At 39.0% G+C, this 19,193-nt stretch overlaps 2 protein-coding genes across 4 annotated transcripts; both read right to left on the bottom strand.

Moving 5' to 3' along the window:
* Nucleotides 1-5,881: 5,881 nt before the first annotated feature.
* On the bottom strand, nucleotides 5,882-11,170 carry loxl5a (lysyl oxidase-like 5a). Of its 2 annotated transcripts, none has more exons than XM_074668491.1 (7): nucleotides 10,134-11,170; nucleotides 9,330-9,438; nucleotides 8,586-8,723; nucleotides 7,689-7,845; nucleotides 7,456-7,551; nucleotides 6,881-6,996; nucleotides 5,882-6,783 (listed from the first exon to the last, which is right to left on the bottom strand). In XM_074668491.1, the coding sequence occupies exons 1-7, from the start codon at nucleotides 11,101-11,103 to the stop codon at nucleotides 6,780-6,782; spliced, it is 1,590 nt and encodes a 529-aa protein (XP_074524592.1). In that variant the 5' UTR covers nucleotides 11,104-11,170; the 3' UTR covers nucleotides 5,882-6,779. The 2 variants fall into 2 exon arrangements, with proteins under 2 accessions (XP_074524592.1, XP_074524591.1); XM_074668490.1 differs by having other exon boundaries at nucleotides 5,882-6,786.
* A 4,525-nt stretch (nucleotides 11,171-15,695) lies between these two features.
* mibp (muscle-specific beta 1 integrin binding protein) lies at nucleotides 15,696-19,117 on the bottom strand. 2 transcript variants are annotated; one of them, XM_074668135.1, is made up of 8 exons: nucleotides 18,870-19,116; nucleotides 18,079-18,169; nucleotides 17,563-17,611; nucleotides 17,132-17,306; nucleotides 16,537-16,608; nucleotides 16,305-16,411; nucleotides 16,101-16,186; nucleotides 15,698-15,932 (listed from the first exon to the last, which is right to left on the bottom strand). In XM_074668135.1, the coding sequence occupies exons 1-7, from the start codon at nucleotides 18,893-18,895 to the stop codon at nucleotides 16,101-16,103; spliced, it is 606 nt and encodes a 201-aa protein (XP_074524236.1). In that variant the 5' UTR covers nucleotides 18,896-19,116; the 3' UTR covers nucleotides 15,698-15,932. The 2 variants fall into 2 exon arrangements, with proteins under 2 accessions (XP_074524237.1, XP_074524236.1); XM_074668136.1 differs by lacking the exon at nucleotides 17,563-17,611 and having other exon boundaries at nucleotides 15,696-15,932; nucleotides 18,870-19,117.
* Nucleotides 19,118-19,193: the final 76 nt, after the last annotated feature.

Here is a 19,193-nt window from a genome sequence, read left to right on the forward strand (position 1 = left end):
TTGATGCCGCCCTGAAATCATTTTCTGGGCCATCTTTATTTTTGAAGTAAAACTTACAAGGATATCTATGAATTTGATGGACAAAATTAATGTGAGTCTCACTGAGCAGGGCAATACCAAAAGCAGTATGTATGCCTCTTGTTTGGTTTTATTTTGTTTTGTTTACCAAATTTGAGTCAAATTTTTCTGAATACAACTTTATAACATGGTTTTGTGGCTCGGGGGGAATTATGCCAGCACGTAGGTTTCCTGATTCTTCATTTTCAGGCATTTGCCTCTATTAATATCAAAACAGCTGTATGTTCCTGAATTGCTTCAGTCTGGTAGATGAATAGTTAATTACTTAAGTGGATGGTCAGAGTTCTTTTACAACTGGCTATGAACAGATGAAATGATCTCTACGAATAGCACATGAAGGTTTATGACATAGGGTATGATCTAAATTTGTGCTGCAAGGTATTCGTTTGATAAGAGATACTACAGATTTGACTCTGTGTTTTAAAGTTTGAAAACATCAATTATGGCACATAGCTGCTTAGATTATGCATCAAGAGTGATATTAGTTGGCTCTTTAATGCACACATATCAAGTACAACTTGTTACATTTTAGACGACAAAACTTAAATATCTTTTGCTTAAGCTGCCATTGTTTAAGAGAGAAATAGAAAAATGTTTAATCAATAAGCAAGCTCACTAAGATATTCAAATATCTTTTTAGTTAAGACAATTTGTTTAACTTTTCTGAATAAATTTTTCATGCTTTGTATCCTTTGATCTTTAAAATAACTTTATTAAATCACTTGGGAAAAAAGTAACTCTCAATAATTATACTATTTGTTTTCTGGCTGAGTGCCTAAAATATGGTAAAAGGATGAGTATTGGCAGCAATAAATAACAGGTTAATTCCACTGTGGATCAGGTTTCTTTTTTTTTTCTTTCTTTCTTTTAAGGAAAGAGGAGACAAAAACAGTCTCCTGCCTGCTAAAACAGTTTTCCTATGTATCTCTGGAGAGGTGAAGGGTCCTTCTGCTGAAACATGAACATGTGTATGTTACGGGAGGAGACACCTGAACATTGTCTGACACTTGGGTGTGAAACCTATTAAACAATATGAGCATTTAGAACCAAATTCAGACCAGATATATATGGAGAGTTTCAGCTGAAGAACCTGTCCGCCCCCATCGCCCTTCACTCATCCTCACCTCCGGCACCTCCTCCTCCTTTCCCTGTTTGCAGCCCCATCCTGGCCTGAGACTCTGCCCAAAAATAATACAATAACAGGATTCATAACAGCATGTAACTGCACACACAGCCTGTAGAGTGTTTTAATATTTACACTGCAGCTCAGGGAGGAAAAGTACAGGGCTCATCAAGCACACATTCTTCTATTTCAAACAGATAGAGCTGTTAAATCTGTAATGATGTGTAAATGTTCAGAGTCAGGGAGTCCTCGTTCTGCCCAGGTAAACATTGTCTCTCTTCTCAGGATGTAAAAAAAAACACTGAAGAAGGAAAAAATGTTCTCTCTTTCCCACTGAGTGCACACAAACAGCATCTGCTCTTTGCTATGAACAAATAAATCACCATGAGGTAAATACAGACTGCACAGTCAGACAGAGAAACACCACATTAGTACAGGTTTGACATCAGGTTATTTCACTGATGATGAAAGCTCATACTCCAGACGGTGCGCACACAGCAGGCAAAATCAACACTTTAGTAGCTGTTGGTGCAGATTTATGAATGCGTCAGAGTTGATCTGACACTTTAAAAACAAACTGCTGAATCACTTGTGTCAGTCGCTCTCTGGATGGTTTAGCATGTAGTTGATATATCTTACATGTATTATTGGTCATTCTCTCATGGTGCTGTTGCGTGAGTTCATACTCTGTTTATGTGTTACATGAATTCTGAGTGGTGATGACTTATTCCACCACTTGGCATAGTGTTGATTATCACACTGTTGGTTATTAATCTCTTAAATACCTCACACTGTTCATCTGATCTACCACAATAAACTCATACTACTCAGATCAAGATATGACTTAAAGTTGTTAATAAACCAGAGAAATTTACTTGAAATTGCATTACTCAGGATTAAGAAGAAGTTGCATGGTAAAAAGCTCAACTAGACTTCTCTAATGACTGTCTTAGCCTCTTTGTGCACATTTTTGATATAATTTCACAGTCCTTAGCATTAAGAGCAGACAAATGTTTTCATTAAACAAAATACTGGACCTCACCTGCGTAGCAATAAACAGCAGACAGTCTAAGTTAAGACCAGGAGGTAACAAGCTGGTGCATTTAATCATGCAAGTGCCCAATAGCTTTTTTGAGGATTAGTAAGGTGGTGGACACAGACAACTCCAAATAACTCTAACTCCAAAATAAGAGCTTTGGTGGTTGTAAAAAGTCCAGAATTTATGTGTGTATAAATCTCTTACCAACCCTCCCAACTTTATTGATGTCCAGGGGGGAAATTATTTTGTTGCTCTATATATCAAGTGAGACATAAAGAGCAGTGAGAAGTAAAGAGCAGGGGGTCAGTATATGCAGTGTAGCATAGTGTGTTTGTATGAGGACCAAACTAACAGCCATGATGTGTCACTGCAGTCTCGCCTATTGGCTCTGGCTCCTGTTGACTGGGAGTCTCAGACAGTCCTCTGGGCAAAGCCTCACACACAGTCTGCCCGTGATAACCATGGTTTCTGTGGTGGTGCTGCTGAGGTAAGCAGTTTGCACTCAGGTTTTTCTGGCTGTCTACAGATCTGTGGAATTTCACTCCTCATCGCCATCTCCAGCGGAGGAAGGCAGGGACGCTGTGCACTTCTTTGCACGCCCTGCAGGCTTAGCATGTCAGCCGGCCCAGAGCAAACAGCACCTGAGGGGGAAGAGAGGGAGGAGGCTGTGTCCTGACCTTCTGTCACACTCAGATTCACATCAGCGGATCACCTCCTCACTCTCTGACCAAAAATGGTGAGGGATCCACACAGAGGCCATGTTTGGGTAATAGGATGAGTAAAATGAATTAAAGCCCAGAGTGATGTTGCTATAATCATAATCATATGATCAATGTCTTTTTTTTATGTCTCTTGGACGGGATGCAGTTTTCCACTGTTTTCAACTAAGCCGCACGGACCCAAAACCATTACAGTCTGATTAATCAAAATTAAGCATTCTTTATGGAAATCATGGACATCATGTCCTCCACTCAAAAGAAAGACGGATCAGTCAGCTTGTTCTCTGCATCTGGTTCAAAAACCCAGTAAAAAAATACGACAAAGCAGAAGCTGGATCAAAAAAAGTTGGAGTATTTTTTCATTTAATATTTTTTCCAACATGTGATATGTTATCTGTGTACTTTTTAAGATTAGATAAAGGCTTTAAATGATTGGGGAAACATCCAATTCTGTTTTTGATCAACATTTTCACTGTCCCAACATTTTTTTTTAAATTATTATTATAATTTTTTTTTTTGTAATTGAGGTCATACAAATTAAGAATGCATGTACCTAATACTTAAATTGGTCTTTTTCCAAACTTTATTTGAACACTTTTAAAATAAATACAAGTCGGTAGCTTCTCTTGAGTCACTTCTAAAAACTCACATTTATAGAACTACTTTTATGTGATGTCGTCTTTTTAGTCTTTTCAGTCTTTTCAGTCTTTCTTTTATTTTTATTCAGATTGTTTATCTCTGCCTCATCTTTTGTCATTCTTTTACTCTTTTGAAGACTTTTAAGATAATTGTGTTACTGTTCTGTCTCTTTTATTATCTATATTTTGTTTTATTGCTGTCTCCTATTTTTATTCATTTATTAATGTATCATATTTATCAATTTTATTTATTTATTTATTCATTTATGTATTTTTAGCTTACTTTGGTCCTCACGGTCTCATTTTGTGTAGCAGTGTTCCTGTATTGTCTGGGTTCCTATGATTTATGGAGGGGGCCCTTTGATTCATGGGGCTGGAGTCACTGGACATGGACCCCTAACACCATCAGGGTACGGTTGCACTCGTGTTTTGCTGTACCCTGGTGTGTTGTGTCTCCAGCCCTGTGACGTCGGGGCCTCCTCTGTGTCTATGACTAGCAACTGGGCCTGGTCTGTTGTGCCCACTTCTGGGGTTTAAGTTCTTTGTGTTATGATGGCTCTTTATTTCATTCTGCCATTTGTGTTTGTCTTAAATGTTCTTTGATTTTATTTAACCTTCTTTCTTTCTTTATCTGTTCTTTTATGTTAAACTCTTGTGCTTTGTTGTCTGTGTCCTTGCCGTCAAAGCACTTTGTAAACCAATGTTTTTAAAAGTGCTATATAAATAAAGTTTTTTATTATTATTATCATCTTTATTATTATTGAAATTTGGGGTTAGATAATAAAATACATATCAGTACATTTGAGGCTTATAACCCCTTAGAGGATATGTACACAAAAACAAACTAGAAATGAGTGTAAAAGATTCCTTTTTCTCTGCTTTCAGGTTTATCCAGAGTCTCTTTGGAGGGCTTTGAACCCAGGATTACAAACCACTGGACTAAACTAACAAACTATGAAGCAGGACTTAACTGGAGCTCTGCAACAACACAACAGCTCGTATCAATATTTGATATTAGAAAGTCAAAATAATAATTCACAAGAGGAAATGTACTGCATAATGCATTACTGTATTAGTTTCAGTACTGACTGTGGGCTGATGTTAATACAGTGTAAACATCACACTCCTCTAAAACTTTCCTCCGCTTGTCTTGGTAACTACAGAACTTCCCAAATGTTAGAAACAGATAGAGATATTGTTATTGAGCAAGCAAACACTTGCATAGCATCTGGAAAAAAAACAACAGGACATTTTATTAAAATATTTTCTTATTCAGCTATGGGGGAGTGGAGCTGTCTGCCACGGTAGCAGATCCTGCAGAGGAAATGTGCCACACCAGCCTGCATTTTCAACTTACACACACCCTTCTTTCATGCATAAAAGAAAAAGCACTTCAAGTATCATCTCACGCAGAGGAAGGGATTTGTTTATTTCTGTAAAAGATGAGAGCTCAGTGAGAGCCTATAAAGTAATACATGTGTGCTGGTTACCAAAGAGCGCAGCTGGGGAAAAGAGTGAATAAAGAATGAATTATGTTGAAAATAGTAGTGTTGATTATTTATAGTCATTCCCACACACCAGTCAGACAGTGTCCTTAATAAATCTGGTAACAGGATGTAGACACAGCAAGACTTTCCCATACGCGTCACATGGAGTTATTAGCAGGTGAATAAATGTTTTCTCATTCACTCATCCACTGACCAACACAGACACACACACACACGCACACACAGACACAGCGTTGTGGTGTGAAGCTCTCTGTCTTTTGCTGACATGTTCGTGAGACGTAAACGTGCTAAGTGGAATCATTTCAGGTATTTCTCTGAGGTGTGTTACTCCAAAATAATACACAAATTATGTGCCACTCAACACACTAACAACCTCAGTGTGTTAGTATTATATGAGCAATGGAGTGACTTCATGTTGTTAAATGTTTTTTTTTTAATTATCCCATCAGCTGTGATTACATGAATTATTTGGAGTGAAGTGCAGCGACAGTCTTCAATGGTGCATTTGTTCCTACAAACACTCCTTTATTATAAAAGTTCATAATTATTCAATCAACTTTTTAGACAATCATACCTTTCTCTAGATTGTAATATAAAAGATCTTACATTTATGTAGGAGTCAAAAACATTTATATGAAGAGAGTCAGACAATCCTACTTCTCTATATGCATGCATGATGTTTCATAATTAAGCAGCACTGACAAATCCTTCACTTCAGTACATTTTTAGTTGACACAAAACACACAAAAAGACAAAATAGTCATGGATTACAGGAGAGAACAGAACAACTTTTTTTGTCAAAACCATAGACTGTATCTAGAGTGGACAGCATGGCTCCGCCATTTATCATTGTACGGTTTTGAAGCCAAAATACCCCCGTCACATTGTAGCAGTTTGAAGCCAGAGTCTGCGCAGTAGAGACGATGAGGGATTCTGGGAGAATCTGAGTGGAGCTGGGTGATAAAAATAATATATTTTTCCCCCTCCCAACATATTTTACAATACCTGAAAAAAATACACGAGAACGACAGCTGTCAATCATCGTTAAACGTTACGTAAAACCTCGTATAACTAATGAAAATGAAACTTTGCAGAAAAAAAGAGGACTTGAATACAGGGCAGCCAAATAATATCTTCAAAAGACCACAACCATCAAAAATGAGAAACATTTCTACAAGGAGTATTTATTTTTTAAAGTTTGACCACAGCCCATCTGGAATGGCTGGAAAGCCAGATTTTTTTAACCTATACTGCAGCCAGCCACCAGGGGGAGCAGTTTTTGTGGAGACCTCACTTTGAGCCGAGCAAGCAGACGTCCATCTTTTTTACAGTCTATGGTCAAAACCAGCACCAATTCAATTATGCAATTTGCCGATTAATTTATACAGCTTCTAAAACAGTTAACTCTTTGAAGTGTGTTAACACTTTCTGTAAACATACAGCATTATACAGCCTTGTATTGCTTTACAACCAGTTGAAAATGTACAATATGTCAATACAAAAACACATTTTAACAAGGCAAGGCTGGCTCTAGCTACAACAAACCATAAAACATAAATACAAACTGATTAATTTATATAGAGGCAGAGATTTCGATGTCAAACAGCTGCACGATAAAGATGCGACCATACATTTAGAGTAACTGGAAGGGATTTGATTCAGGATTCAGCCAGGTCAGCTTCTGCGAAACAAGTAAAAAAAACATCAGTGATGAGCTCCTTCTTTTATTTACTATCTGAGCTATTAAGAGTTAGAATATGACAACACTGCCTCACCCAGTTATTCTGCAGTTTCTGGCCTGCACATAGCTCCCTGTGTACCTGATGTCACATCGCACCTCATTGTTTGAGAAGTCCGACTCCTGAACCAGCTGAGATGGGTTCACTGTCACCTGAAAGAGCAGACACATAATATCAGATTTTCATGTGATTAATAAAATGAATGAATGAATCTATGAATGACTTTATTTCATTCATGTGGATGACAAGTTAAACAGTGAGTAATACAAAAAAGGAGTAGGAAGAAGTATCAACTTATTTAATCCTATCCCTATGAAATGTTTTATATTAAATCATAACACTGTCTTTTGTTTATTAACAACTTTTAAACATGAATAGTGGATATACAACATATCATTTATGCAGCACACTCATACCCATGTCTTCTCTACAAATGTATTTACCATACTCTGTAAAAAATGTTGTTATAAAAACAAGCCAGCACCATGTATATTTAATGTCCATTAAAATCAAATACAGAAACAAATAGAGTGGCTTGAATTCTCCCTAAGATTATAATAAACCTCATCATTTTGATCTGGTTCTGTTCATTGAGCAGGTCCCACTCCCACCTTGAGGATGTAGTTTCCAGGCGGTACATCAGTGATGTCGATCCACTGGCAGTCAATGTTGGCGTGATATGTATCATAGCAGCCAGGACCAAGGCCCTGAGAGGAAGACAAACTTATTACAAAGCCCTTCTGGAGGCTTGTGGATCCTGCTCTTTAAATGGTAATGAACCAACTTAAACACTTTTGGATAAAATAATAAAACAGTATATATTTCATCAACCAGGAATTCCAACCTGAGTGTGTGCAGTGCAGGCGAAGCGTCTGCGTGTCCCTGGGTCACAGGACGTGTCCTCCAGACAGAAACTGGCCTTGTGTCCCTCGGCGACCTTCTGCTCCGTGGAAACATCCAGCAGGTCGTAGTTACTGAATGCTTCCATACTGTGGTAATGTCTGACGATACAAAAAGAAGGACGCTCTGAAAAATGGGAATCTCCATCTCTGTTGTCTTTTTGGCTCATATAAACCTGTAAGAACCAATAATTTATCTGAAGCAGCTTATTCTATCTTGTCCGTTCTAAGTTTACTCAGTTTTGGTTGCACTTGTTTTCAGTTTCTGGTTATGCCTGTTGTCTTGCACCTTATTTCATCTCACTCCTTTCCTGGAGTTGTTTTTTTCAGTTATTATTTCCTGAGTGAGTTGTTTTCTGTTGGCCAGTCTGGGTTTTCCTTTTTGGTCATTTTCTTTTCGTTGGCAAGGGTTGTTTAAGTATTTTCAAGTTTTTTTCTCACACATTGGCCCTCCACTTTAGTTTGATCCCACACAAAATGATCACCTTCATAAAAACACTGAAGCTACCACAAAATAAGGCTTACATGATACAATAGAGCATGTGTCATTTCGCACAGAGGGATTTGACCTTCATCCAGACTGAGAGTAAGAGAAGCAGGTGTATTTACTGAACTAAAGAGGTGCTGAGCAGGTGGTTCCTGTCTCCATTTAAAAAGCACTTTAATCCAGAGTGTTTCATGATTGCCCTCACAGTTACCAGCACACGGGGAGTTAGCTCGTTGGCCAAACATCAGCAGCAGTTTTTGGAGTTGTGGAGAAAACATTAGCATGAGAATGAATGACTGGAGCTGTTCATCTAACCTCCAACTCTTTATCCCCCTTGTCTTGGAGGTCGACTTACTGGTGACAGCTGTGCCACTCCCACTCATGCCTGGGCTTCATGGGGAGAAAGTCTGCTGTTCCCTGGTTTTTCACCCTCTGAGGGAAGCGTAGCAGGACCCTGTAGTCCAGGTCCCTTACACTCTCGTGATACGCAGACCTGATGAGGAGGGAAGTGGAGAGAACGGGCCAAGTTAAATTGGAGTATCCTCAACCAACCGCTGAGCACACAGCTGGAGTTAACTTTTCGTTTGTAGTGTCTTTTACATCACATTTCCTCTACACACAGTTCACTGCACACTGAACTCTGTCTCCTCCACCGTGACCAGTTTACATAATGTTGATTTACTGTCGAAGCCAGTGAGGTGGTTTCTGGTCTTGCTTCAGAAGGCTTCACCTCAGGAATCCTTTCCTCTCATTTCGGAGCTTCTTTTAGTTGGCAGAGTGGCTGCTCGGATCAGAGGACAGAACCTCAGGCTGTTGCCAAGTTTGTGTCAAGCCCCTCCGTCGATACAGTTTCCAAATTGGACAGAGGCCAGCATCCTAATGTGGCAACCTCAAAGTCCTAAATGTTATCATTACTAACTGATTTTATCATGTAGGCCTACTAAACAATTCATTGATTTGTGTTCACATGTATGAACCTCAATAACAGCACAAAGCATGACCACATCAAAATGTTATTATTGACTAAGAATCAGTCTGTACTTGATGGGATAACTATTGTGCTGTCACTTTGAATAAATACATAAATAAATAATATCACCTGGACAGACAGTTCTCCTCAGCAGCACAGCGCAGAGCATACATCTGCACTCTCTGGATGTAAGAGGCAGCCTGGATGTAGTACGGGTCAGGAACCAAATCTGGGAGACCTGCAGCAAAAAAAAAATGGATCCCAATTCTCAAATTAGTGTGAATACATCAAAAAGGACATTCCTGGAAATTCAATTGACACCAGGACCACTTAGACCACTGTTGGCTGTTCTCTGGGAAAAGGGGATGAAAGCCTTGTGTCATTTTCCCACAGGTTTTAGGAAAGAAAAATTGTGATTCTATACTTTGGGTGAATGTATAATCAAAGTATTATCTTTTTTTCCACAGTATATAAAAGTAAAAAAAAAAGAAAGAAAGAAAGAAAAAAGAAAAAAAAAGCTTTAACTGATAAATTAATAATGGGAAATATTCTATAAATAAATAAATAAATAAATAAATAAATAAAATTAATTAATTAATTAATTAATTAAAAAAAGAAAAAACGTTTTTTTCTTGTACAGATACATCTTGACTTATTGTCATCAGGATTCTACCAAAACGGAAATTTGCCCTGGGACACCCTCTAATATTTACCCTAACTCTTTTGAAATGCTTTAAAAGTACTTGAGTATTTGAGTTTTATACGTTCATGAGCATCGAGCGCCTGGGCCCCTTAATTGTTCTCCTAAGTTTATATAAAACAAAAGTATTGCACTTGATTAAAAACTGGACATAATTAAAAGATATTTTCATTGTATATTTTGATACTTTGGCTTAACTTATTTTTAAGCGCCTTGGTCACAGCCTGCCTCACCATTGTCGAAGAACCTGGTGCCAAAGCCTGGTGGAGGTCGCACGATGACCCTGTTCCTGCGGTCTGCAGGATAAACATTATAGAAAACTGAGTTCCTGTGATGAATACTGTGTGGATCTCGTGGGTCACTAGTTTCAGACCGTGTTGTATCCGTTCGTGGAAAGTGAATCTCCACGGCGTTGTTGGAGAGCGCTGTTGGGGACTCAGGAGTGATTCTGCTCAGTGACTGCGCTCTTTGAGCATTGTGAGCCCCTCTTGATGGTGTCTGCTGTGGGACACGATTAGGAGTATTCCCTCTGTCCTCAGACGGTGTGACCCCTCCGCCTGTGGCAGGTGACCGGGCAGTGGAGTCTGAACTCTCAGGTCTCAACCGGCGCGTAATGCTCGGAAATCTCACAGGTGGCGCAGTGGCCTGTGGTGAGCCGGCGTCATCTCTGAGGGTGTTCCGGCCTCCCCGTGGGACCCCGCTGCCAGAGAACTCCTGGGTGGTGGAGAAAGCAGCAGCGGAGCTCGCGTTACGTGTTGCGTGTTGTGCGCGGTTTCCCACAGACGCAGCCTCTCTGTTGGTCGTTAAGCGCAGTGGGGACTGACGGTGAGTCCTGGGTTGCACCGAGGCGAGTAAATACTGCCCCGCATCAGCACCAAGAACAGAGGCATCCATTTGAAAGACATCGTTTTGTGTAGAGGGAGCTCCTGCAGCAGACCTGGTTCTGCTGGACCTGCTGGGCGCAGCGGGAGGTTGAAGTTGGTTAAAGTGGTTTTTAGTTGTCAATAAAAGCTGAGTGCGTCTCCTGGTCTCCGAGGGTAAGCGGTACTGAGTCCCTGTGCTCAGTAAACTGTACACTTGCCCATTATTCTCCCACTGAAACCGGTGCCTCCATGGTCCCACACGTGCGCGTAAATGGTGTTGGCCGGTACTCAAACGCACAAGCACATACAACAGGTAAAGAAGGAGCAAAAACTTATCCATAACGGAGTGCGATGGCGTTACTTTGCGAGGAACTTTAACACTGAAACATAAACGAAGAATGTTTGAGTCTGACATGAGTGATGGGGGCGTTTGGATACACTTGATTCCGTCACGCAGTTACGCGCTGCATCACAGCAGAGAAAAGGGAGGGAGGGTGATGGGTTGATGCGTCCAACAAGATGCACAAAAAAAAAAAAAAACTCTTCACACACTTGGGAGCTTTACCCATATATCAGCCAAAACTCTGGTATTGAACAATTTCCGAAATATCATGACGCGATAAATTAACAGAAGACCAAAGTATGGGTCATCACATGCATTTAATGAATATGCATAAAGCGACATAGATGACATTACTGTATCGGTTAGTCGATCATGAATAAAGTGACAGTGAATGTGGATCCCTGTGAAAGCAGATAAACCTGCTGAGCCGCCACGCTGAGGCACCGTCTACCTCTTCACCACACGATGGCAGTGTGCTCCCGCTGACAGCCAGCGCTGAGTTATGCTGTGTTTCAGTCTTGTAACTCTTGCACCTCACCACCGTCACGTTTAACTTAAATGACTATCAGGTGTATGGAAAAATAGGAGGAAGATGATGTTCTGCTGTAGCAAAGGGACTTCAAATCACTGATTCCATAGATACCTCTGACCCCTGACCTTTATAAACCCTTCAAAGTGTTCTTGTTTAGTGTTGCAGGCAAAGTGACATTTTTCTTTTATATCTGAGCATTGATATTGCCCACTGTCTAAAATAATCTAATTGTAGTGTAACTGTTTCAAAATGTGTCAGAAAACAGTCTGATTCGATGTTGATGTGAAGAGGACAGTACCATTACATTCTGTGGTACTTTGTGTCTTTGAATAATTTTGTTTTCCATCACTTGTTTTTGAGTCTTAACACAATACTTTTGCTCCTTCTCAAACTACATTTTGCATTCCCTCTTGATGTAGTATACAAGCTTTTACGTTGTCTTACAATTGGTGCTTTTCTTGAAAATTCCTTTTTAAAATGTTTTTGTGTCACCATGGATTGTATTCCTTGGTCTTTTTTTAATTGGTTTTAGCTATCCTTATCTTAGCTACTACCTCTGTTGCTCTTTGGAGAGGCAGAAGGGTTGTTGGCCTGCAGTGCCAGTTTAGAAAACATTAAAACAAAAGCACCCAGCAACCACAAGATGAGTGGCACGAGTGAATCCTCCTCAATTACTGCTCTCCAAATATCTGCACACAGTCGCTGCAGGCACACAGGGTCTCTCAATATGTGAGAGGACATAATGTGTGTGTGTGTGTGTGAAGGGACATTATTACGTGGTCCAGCTCTGGTTGGCACAGAGAGGCTGTATCTGGATGGGTGTCATTCCTCCTGCATGTTGGGTGGCCTCTCATGGCATGGGCACTTAAGGACATCTGAGTCAGTGACACTCCTCCGTGTCCAGCTTGTTGACAGGCATGATTTAGAACACCAGGGCTCCTCCAGCACGTGTTATCTGATGCCATCAATGAGCACAGGCTTTGGTTTCACTCAAAATTGCTCAGAGGGTTAAAGAGTTCAGGGTTTTAAAAGATTATGTTCTAGAAGTGTAGTGCAGTACCAAGGTTATAATAGTTTTGGATTCGTCAATATAGTTTAGTTTTATTTAGTTTTTACATTGTTTTTCTCATTATAGTTTAGTTTTAGTTAGTTTTAAATTTGTTTTTCCATAACAGCTTAATTTTAATTAGTTTTAGAGCAGGTATTCTAGTTTTTATTCAGTTTTGATTTTTGTAGCAAGGCTTATTTTTAGTTTAGTGTCAGTTTAGTTTTAGTTTTTTCATACCTTATTGACCAGGTGCAGGATTAAAAAAAGTCAGAGTAAAAATTTTGTAATACAGTTTATTTTCCAGTCCAACATAGTGCTCACTGCTCAGTCAATGCTCATACTGAACTGTTGGCTGCTGCCTTAAACACGAGAAAATAATATAAACTTAATATAAAAAATATAATCATAAATTATATAAAAAAAGTTAACATAAATTAAATAAAAAATAATACAAATATAAATTATAAAAACAATATAATATGAGCTTAAATAATTAGAAACTTAGACTCTATAACAATAAAGTCAGACTCACATGAAATTAAAGCATTACAGATACTCTGATTCATTGCTTCACTACGGTTTGTCACAGCACAGGGCACTGACAACTGCCTAAAACTTGTACAATTGGTTGGAAAAATGTGTCGGATTAATTTAAATCCTAAAGGCTATTAATATTGTCAAAAACGATAATTAAGGACATTTTTGTCTATAACTTTGGTTAGTTTCAGTTAGTTTTGTGGACACAAGATACAGTTTTAGTTTACTTATTGTTTTTGTTTTCTTATCTAGTTTTTATTAGTTTGAGTTAACTGCAATGTTTTTTAAATTTTAGTTTTCCTTTTTAGTTTCGCTTAAGTTAACTGTTTTAACCTTGGTGTAGTCTAGTGTAGTGAAGTGTAGTGTAGTGTTTTTTTTTCTCTATTTTTGGGGTCATTCAAAAACATCGATATCAATAATTTTCACAGCAAGCCAAAAACTCCCTGAAGGGGCTCAAAAAGGCCAAAAGGGCTTCAGCTTTACAGCAGAGATTTCAAAAATCACTTCTTGTAAACGCATTGTCTTGATTTTGTCCAGGAGCACTGTTTTATCTCCAGCAGTGTTCTGCACGTATGTTCCTATCAGACACACCCATCATAAACAAAAACTAGCTCACATCCTTGGTGTAATAACCTGTTGCTGATATTGGTGTCTGTAAACAGGCCACTCTGGTAACGAACTGTTGGAGTCACATGGTTTAGCTGAGCTGTAAATAATGGGGTCAGGTTTGTCCAGGAAATGTCCAGACTGGATTTCTTTTCTCTGTAAATCAGCTTAATGCAGCTCCTGTTTCACAGTTGTAAAGTGCGTTGGCTGACATATGCAAACCATATACACGCCAATTTTTTTCTCTTCAGTGTTTCCTGAGGTCCACGTCTGACCTTTGTGAACAGACCCACCTGTGTACGTGCTCCGACCGCCGTCACACATGTTGCTGTCATTTTTAGCACAAGGGGTCCAGGAAAGTGTTCACACCATAAACGTCTCTTGTTGGATGGTCACACAACAGTCACCTTGTCTCTTCATGTCCAAACGTCACACAAGCCAGATTCAGACATCCTGCAATTGTTATGAGCAACACAGAGAGGGTTTGTGCTCGCCATGATTTACAAGCATTTCCTTTATCTGTCGTGTAAACATGTCTCTCTGGTAAGCTTCATGAAATTAATGAGTGTCTGACTAGGCAGATAAAGTCTAGACTGGTCTTGACACCCCACTAGATCTAATTCCTCTAATTAAAGAACTCTTCATTGTCAATGCTGATGGAAACAAGGGGCCCCAAATTCACTCACAGATGTGACCTCTTCTTTATTTAGCCAACCATTCTTCGACAGGATATAAGGTATTCCCCAAAGGAAAATTAGAAATTAACCTGGCCTATTTATGAAAGTGTGAAGTGATAGGAGCACGTGCCATTGCCTCATGCGATGTAAATCTTGTGCTAATAACCTTAATCATGCGGGTAGACTCTGACCTACTCGGGCATGTACTTGAGGCAAGCGAGGGCAGCTATTTCAGGGCTACATTGTTGAAAAAATACCAGTCAGAGAAAGAAGTAGGCCTCTTCTGGTACAAAAATAGGTGCATGCAAAATTGGCTTCACCTGCATGAAGCTAAAATGTCTCATTCTCAGAGACAGGATATCAAGAAGATTCAGATGATTTCATCATCCTCTTAAATGTTACCCAAAAGTGAAGATCCTTTAACATTGTTTTATTGTTTCAGGGAGTAAGATAAAAACTTTTAAGAAAGAGATCATAGACTAAAATAAAATAATTTATGCAAAGAGATTGTGTGTGTTACTGTAGCTATGTGGGAAAGGAAAGCTGCTAATCATCTCCCAGACAAAGATAAGATAAGATAAGATAAGTCATACTTTATTAAAGTGAAAATTAATAAACTTTATCAAAGTGACTTGTTAAAAGTTTAGATACAGTATAGTATTAAGTACTAGAAAATGTAACCCGGGTATGAAAATCAGGTCACATAACACAACACAAAGAGGGGAAAGACACACGAATAAGTGCTGGATCAGATGACAGATGTCTGAGGTGGTTACAATGCTTTCACTGTCAGTGAAAAGGTCAATAGAAGCTGAAATGTTGACACAAATACTTGAGCATTATTCATATAGTGTTCAAACAAAACAATTAAATGATAAAGTTTCATAGTGTTTAATATAACATACTGAATGAACTGTTGGGTGTTCTCCAGTCGAATGTGCTTTATTTTCATTAATGTTTCCAGTTTAATCACATGGAACATTAAAGCCCTCTCGTTTTCATTCAAAGTGTATCATCTGCTGATTTCTATGTGGTGCATTAAGTGTTAGTGTAATATTGAGTGTTTTAGTTAGTGTGGTAGTTATTGAGGTAAACAAGATATACACTTTTTTATATGAATGAGAAGAAACACTGATTCTTGATGTGCTGCATATAAACGGCACAAAGAGGCATTTATTCAAAGGAGAATGCAACAAGAGGTCTAGTACAATGCAGCAGTATAATATAACAGTAACATACTAATGATCTTTTCAACAATTCATGAAAAAACAAAAATATTGATCATCTGAAGATGATAAAAAAATATAAATTAAAGTTGCTTAGCTCCATTTACAGACAAGGAATACAATTAGAAAACACTTCATAAAAAAGAATCCAATGGACTATTTACAAAAATTGTACAGAGGAGTGGTGTGGATTCTTCCTGCTGCAAGAAAGAAAGAAAGAAAGAAGTTAAGTACATTTAATTTTTACAAAAGTGGTTAAAAATATATTAATGGCTTGTGTTATAAGTTTGTTTTCAATTCTTGAGCAAATCTCTAAATGTTAAATGCCTCAGTGTCAACAGTGAAGCACTTCACATCGAATGCCTCACCTATAAACGATTGAGCAGGTTGTTCTGGATGTCTTCATACACTTGATTGTAGATCTCCTCTTTGGGTTTCAAACCATCCAGGTACTCTGCAACAGACACATTTAACCCTGGATTTAGAGCAATGCTTGGCATAAGAGAGATTCTTCTTAACATATATTAAATTCATGAATCAAATACAGTCGAAGCATCCCAGATGCAACATACCAATACTCAAACCGCACTCTTCCATTGCTGTCCTGTGCTTCAGGTACATGGGCCAAACATGGCCATCAAACAGGCCAGGGGGGTCTGGGACAGTGTACTGTCTTGTACTGAAAATGACAACATGCTGTTTAGATCAGGCTCTTCAAACTGAAGTCAGTTATTTAAAAAAGGGAATATGATAGGAATAAAAAAAGATGTTTGTGCAATCACTAGTGTTCCTCTTTACTCTCACCTTCTCCTTCTCTTGCACTCCTCATAGGGTATCGTGATGTAATAGCTCTTGTCAAATACACCCAGGAGAGGCCTCAAGGAGAGAGATGAACAAGGTCAGTATGTTCAAAAGTCAAGAAGCAAAGTCATGCAGCTTCTCACTCTGTCTCTTATCTCTAACTCTGCAGCGTGCTTGACATTCATTCCTATTACACTGTGTACCCATCACCTCAGCCAGCTGTAAGTACAACTCTGTGCTCTTATCTCTATCTGCAGGGCCCGCCTGCTACGTGCACCAGTGATGCGCGTGTAGAGCCATCACATGACACAACAAACATAATACCGCCCAGTCAAAGTTTGTTGTTGTGACTTTTCAAGAACGTGCAAAAAACAAAAGAGGGCCACTGGCTTCAACTGGCTTTGTTTTAGTAAGATAAGTTATCACACTAAGGGCACAATAAAATCTTTTACAGGATAAATATCACATGCTCCTGAACTTTAAATACTACCTCTATTTGTCTGAGACCTCTCATAATAGGAAAATGTGTTTTAACCATACATTTTACAGATCGATTAGAGAAACTGAAAAATCAACCAGATAATGATAATAAACTCACTGGTAGTTGTAGAGCAGGAAGCCCTCCACAATGAGAATGTGGATCTGCTCGTCAGGGTTGGATTCGTCAGATGGAGGGGACAGTGTGACGCCATGAGAACGGGCGAACTTCACTGGATTCTCAATCCAGCCTTTCACTGTGTTAGTCATGGCCTCCATATCCAGAGCTGTGATCACTACAAAGAAAGGTTGATAGAAAGAAATATAATAGAAAGGAAACCATGTGTCAGAATGGATACAAAAAAGAATATGAATAATTGAAAATGTGTTTCGTTGTTTGCTCCAAGTTACTGGAGTCTGTTCTCTGTTCCATTTGTATTACTAAATGGTGTGCATGTGAAGTGTCTGTGCCGTGACTATAGCTTGAGGGTGTGGGTTTGTGATAATAAAAAGTAAACAATGAGTCACTGGCAGTCTTCGGTGAAGTCTTACCATCCCATTGTCTAAAGCCGTCCTCCCCGACTTCTATCTGATCAGGTTTCTGAAATAACAGTCACCAATAAAATATTGCTGCAACCTCACAGCTCTGAACACTTGCAGATCCCACTCACATGCAGGGGGAACACAGCCAAACAAGTACTCACACAGAAGACAAGGAAAATTCAAGAGGCAAAGGGTATGCACATAGAAATCAGGCAACTCAAAACAGAAAAAGAGATTGAAAGAACTCAAGAAAAAATGAAAATATGAGCCTGTTGTTCAAGGGTGTGTTAAAAAGCTACCAAGAGAGAATACAAGAGAAGAAAATAAGACAAGCAGTGATAGACAACCAAAAGAAACTTTGCCACACAGACAGAGAGAACATACATATTCACAACAAAGAACAGAACATGTGGGAAAAGGGGATACTCAGAATCAACTACTTTGCTTACATGCAAAGCTCATGCAGTGCTCAAAAGTGAGGAAGTCACGATATCATAAACATATTTTCCTCTGGCTAACACTCACCTTGAAAAAGTCATCTTGGTGCACAACACAGCAGTTGGGCAATGTCTTGATCAACTTATTCGTCAGGGTGGTTTTGCCACCATTAGTGACACTGTCAACAACAAAAAAAATGTGTCAAAATTCGGTTGTAGTGTCCATTGTTCACAGCTTACGAGCTATATCTGATCACATGGAGAAAAAGTCGCATTGCTCTAAAACGTAGACAGATGTAATAAAGTAGTGTGTGTTAGTGTGTGTGTGTGATTACAAATTGCAGCGCCAAAGTTGACTGAGTGCAGAGCAATTCACGCTGTTTAAATGAATACTATTTAGAGAAGTTGTGTAATTTCTTAAAAATAAATGATTGAATGAATAAATGATTAAAGCATTAAGTGATTTTGGGTGGGCTTGTACTAAAGTTGAATCTCCCTCCACTTTTCAAGTCAGTCTCGCGGTGAATTTTCAAATGTCCCGCTCGATTCATGACAACAAACCAGTCACACACCGGACGTGGCTTTAAACCGGTTTAACAGTCCAGTTCACGAGATCTGGCGGGCAGCTGATAACACATGCAGCAATGAATGACGATATATTCCCATAACGCATATTTTGAAAAATAACCCTTCACCCAACAATCCATCCAAACAAAACACAATTCTACACGGATTTCATGCAATAGTTCAATATTAACTCCATAAATCCACATAACTATCAGCTATTGAGGCCTGACACACATTTCAATGCTGTAAATAAAACATTCAACTTAGATTTTACCAAAAAGGAAGCTGCTTGATACATATTTAAAAACTTACCCGCCGATTCCTATAATGTATTTCATCCTTCTGTCGCTTTTAGAGGAGTCCTACTCAACGTCAGCTGAAGCAACAGTAAAAACTGCAGTAAACTCAAGTTGAAAAATAAATATCCAAGAACTTAAGCGTTTCAAAAGTCAGATAATCGTACTTCTGTGGTCACGTTTCCGTCTTTGGCTTCATTCACTCTGCGCGCGAGGCGCTGCAATTTATATCCAACTTGTCGTATTGCGTCATCACTACGCAAGCACAGTGCGTTCTCGTGGTCGAACGTGCTCGTGCTCTTTTCCATTCACTCGCTGTACGTGCCTCCCTTCAGCAGCC

This window comes from Halichoeres trimaculatus, unplaced genomic scaffold (assembly GCF_033239565.1).
Source record: "Halichoeres trimaculatus isolate MK-OKI-2021-1 unplaced genomic scaffold, fHalTri1.1 fHalTri1_scaffold_4, whole genome shotgun sequence".
Taxonomy (NCBI): Eukaryota; Metazoa; Chordata; class Actinopteri; order Labriformes; family Labridae; genus Halichoeres; species Halichoeres trimaculatus.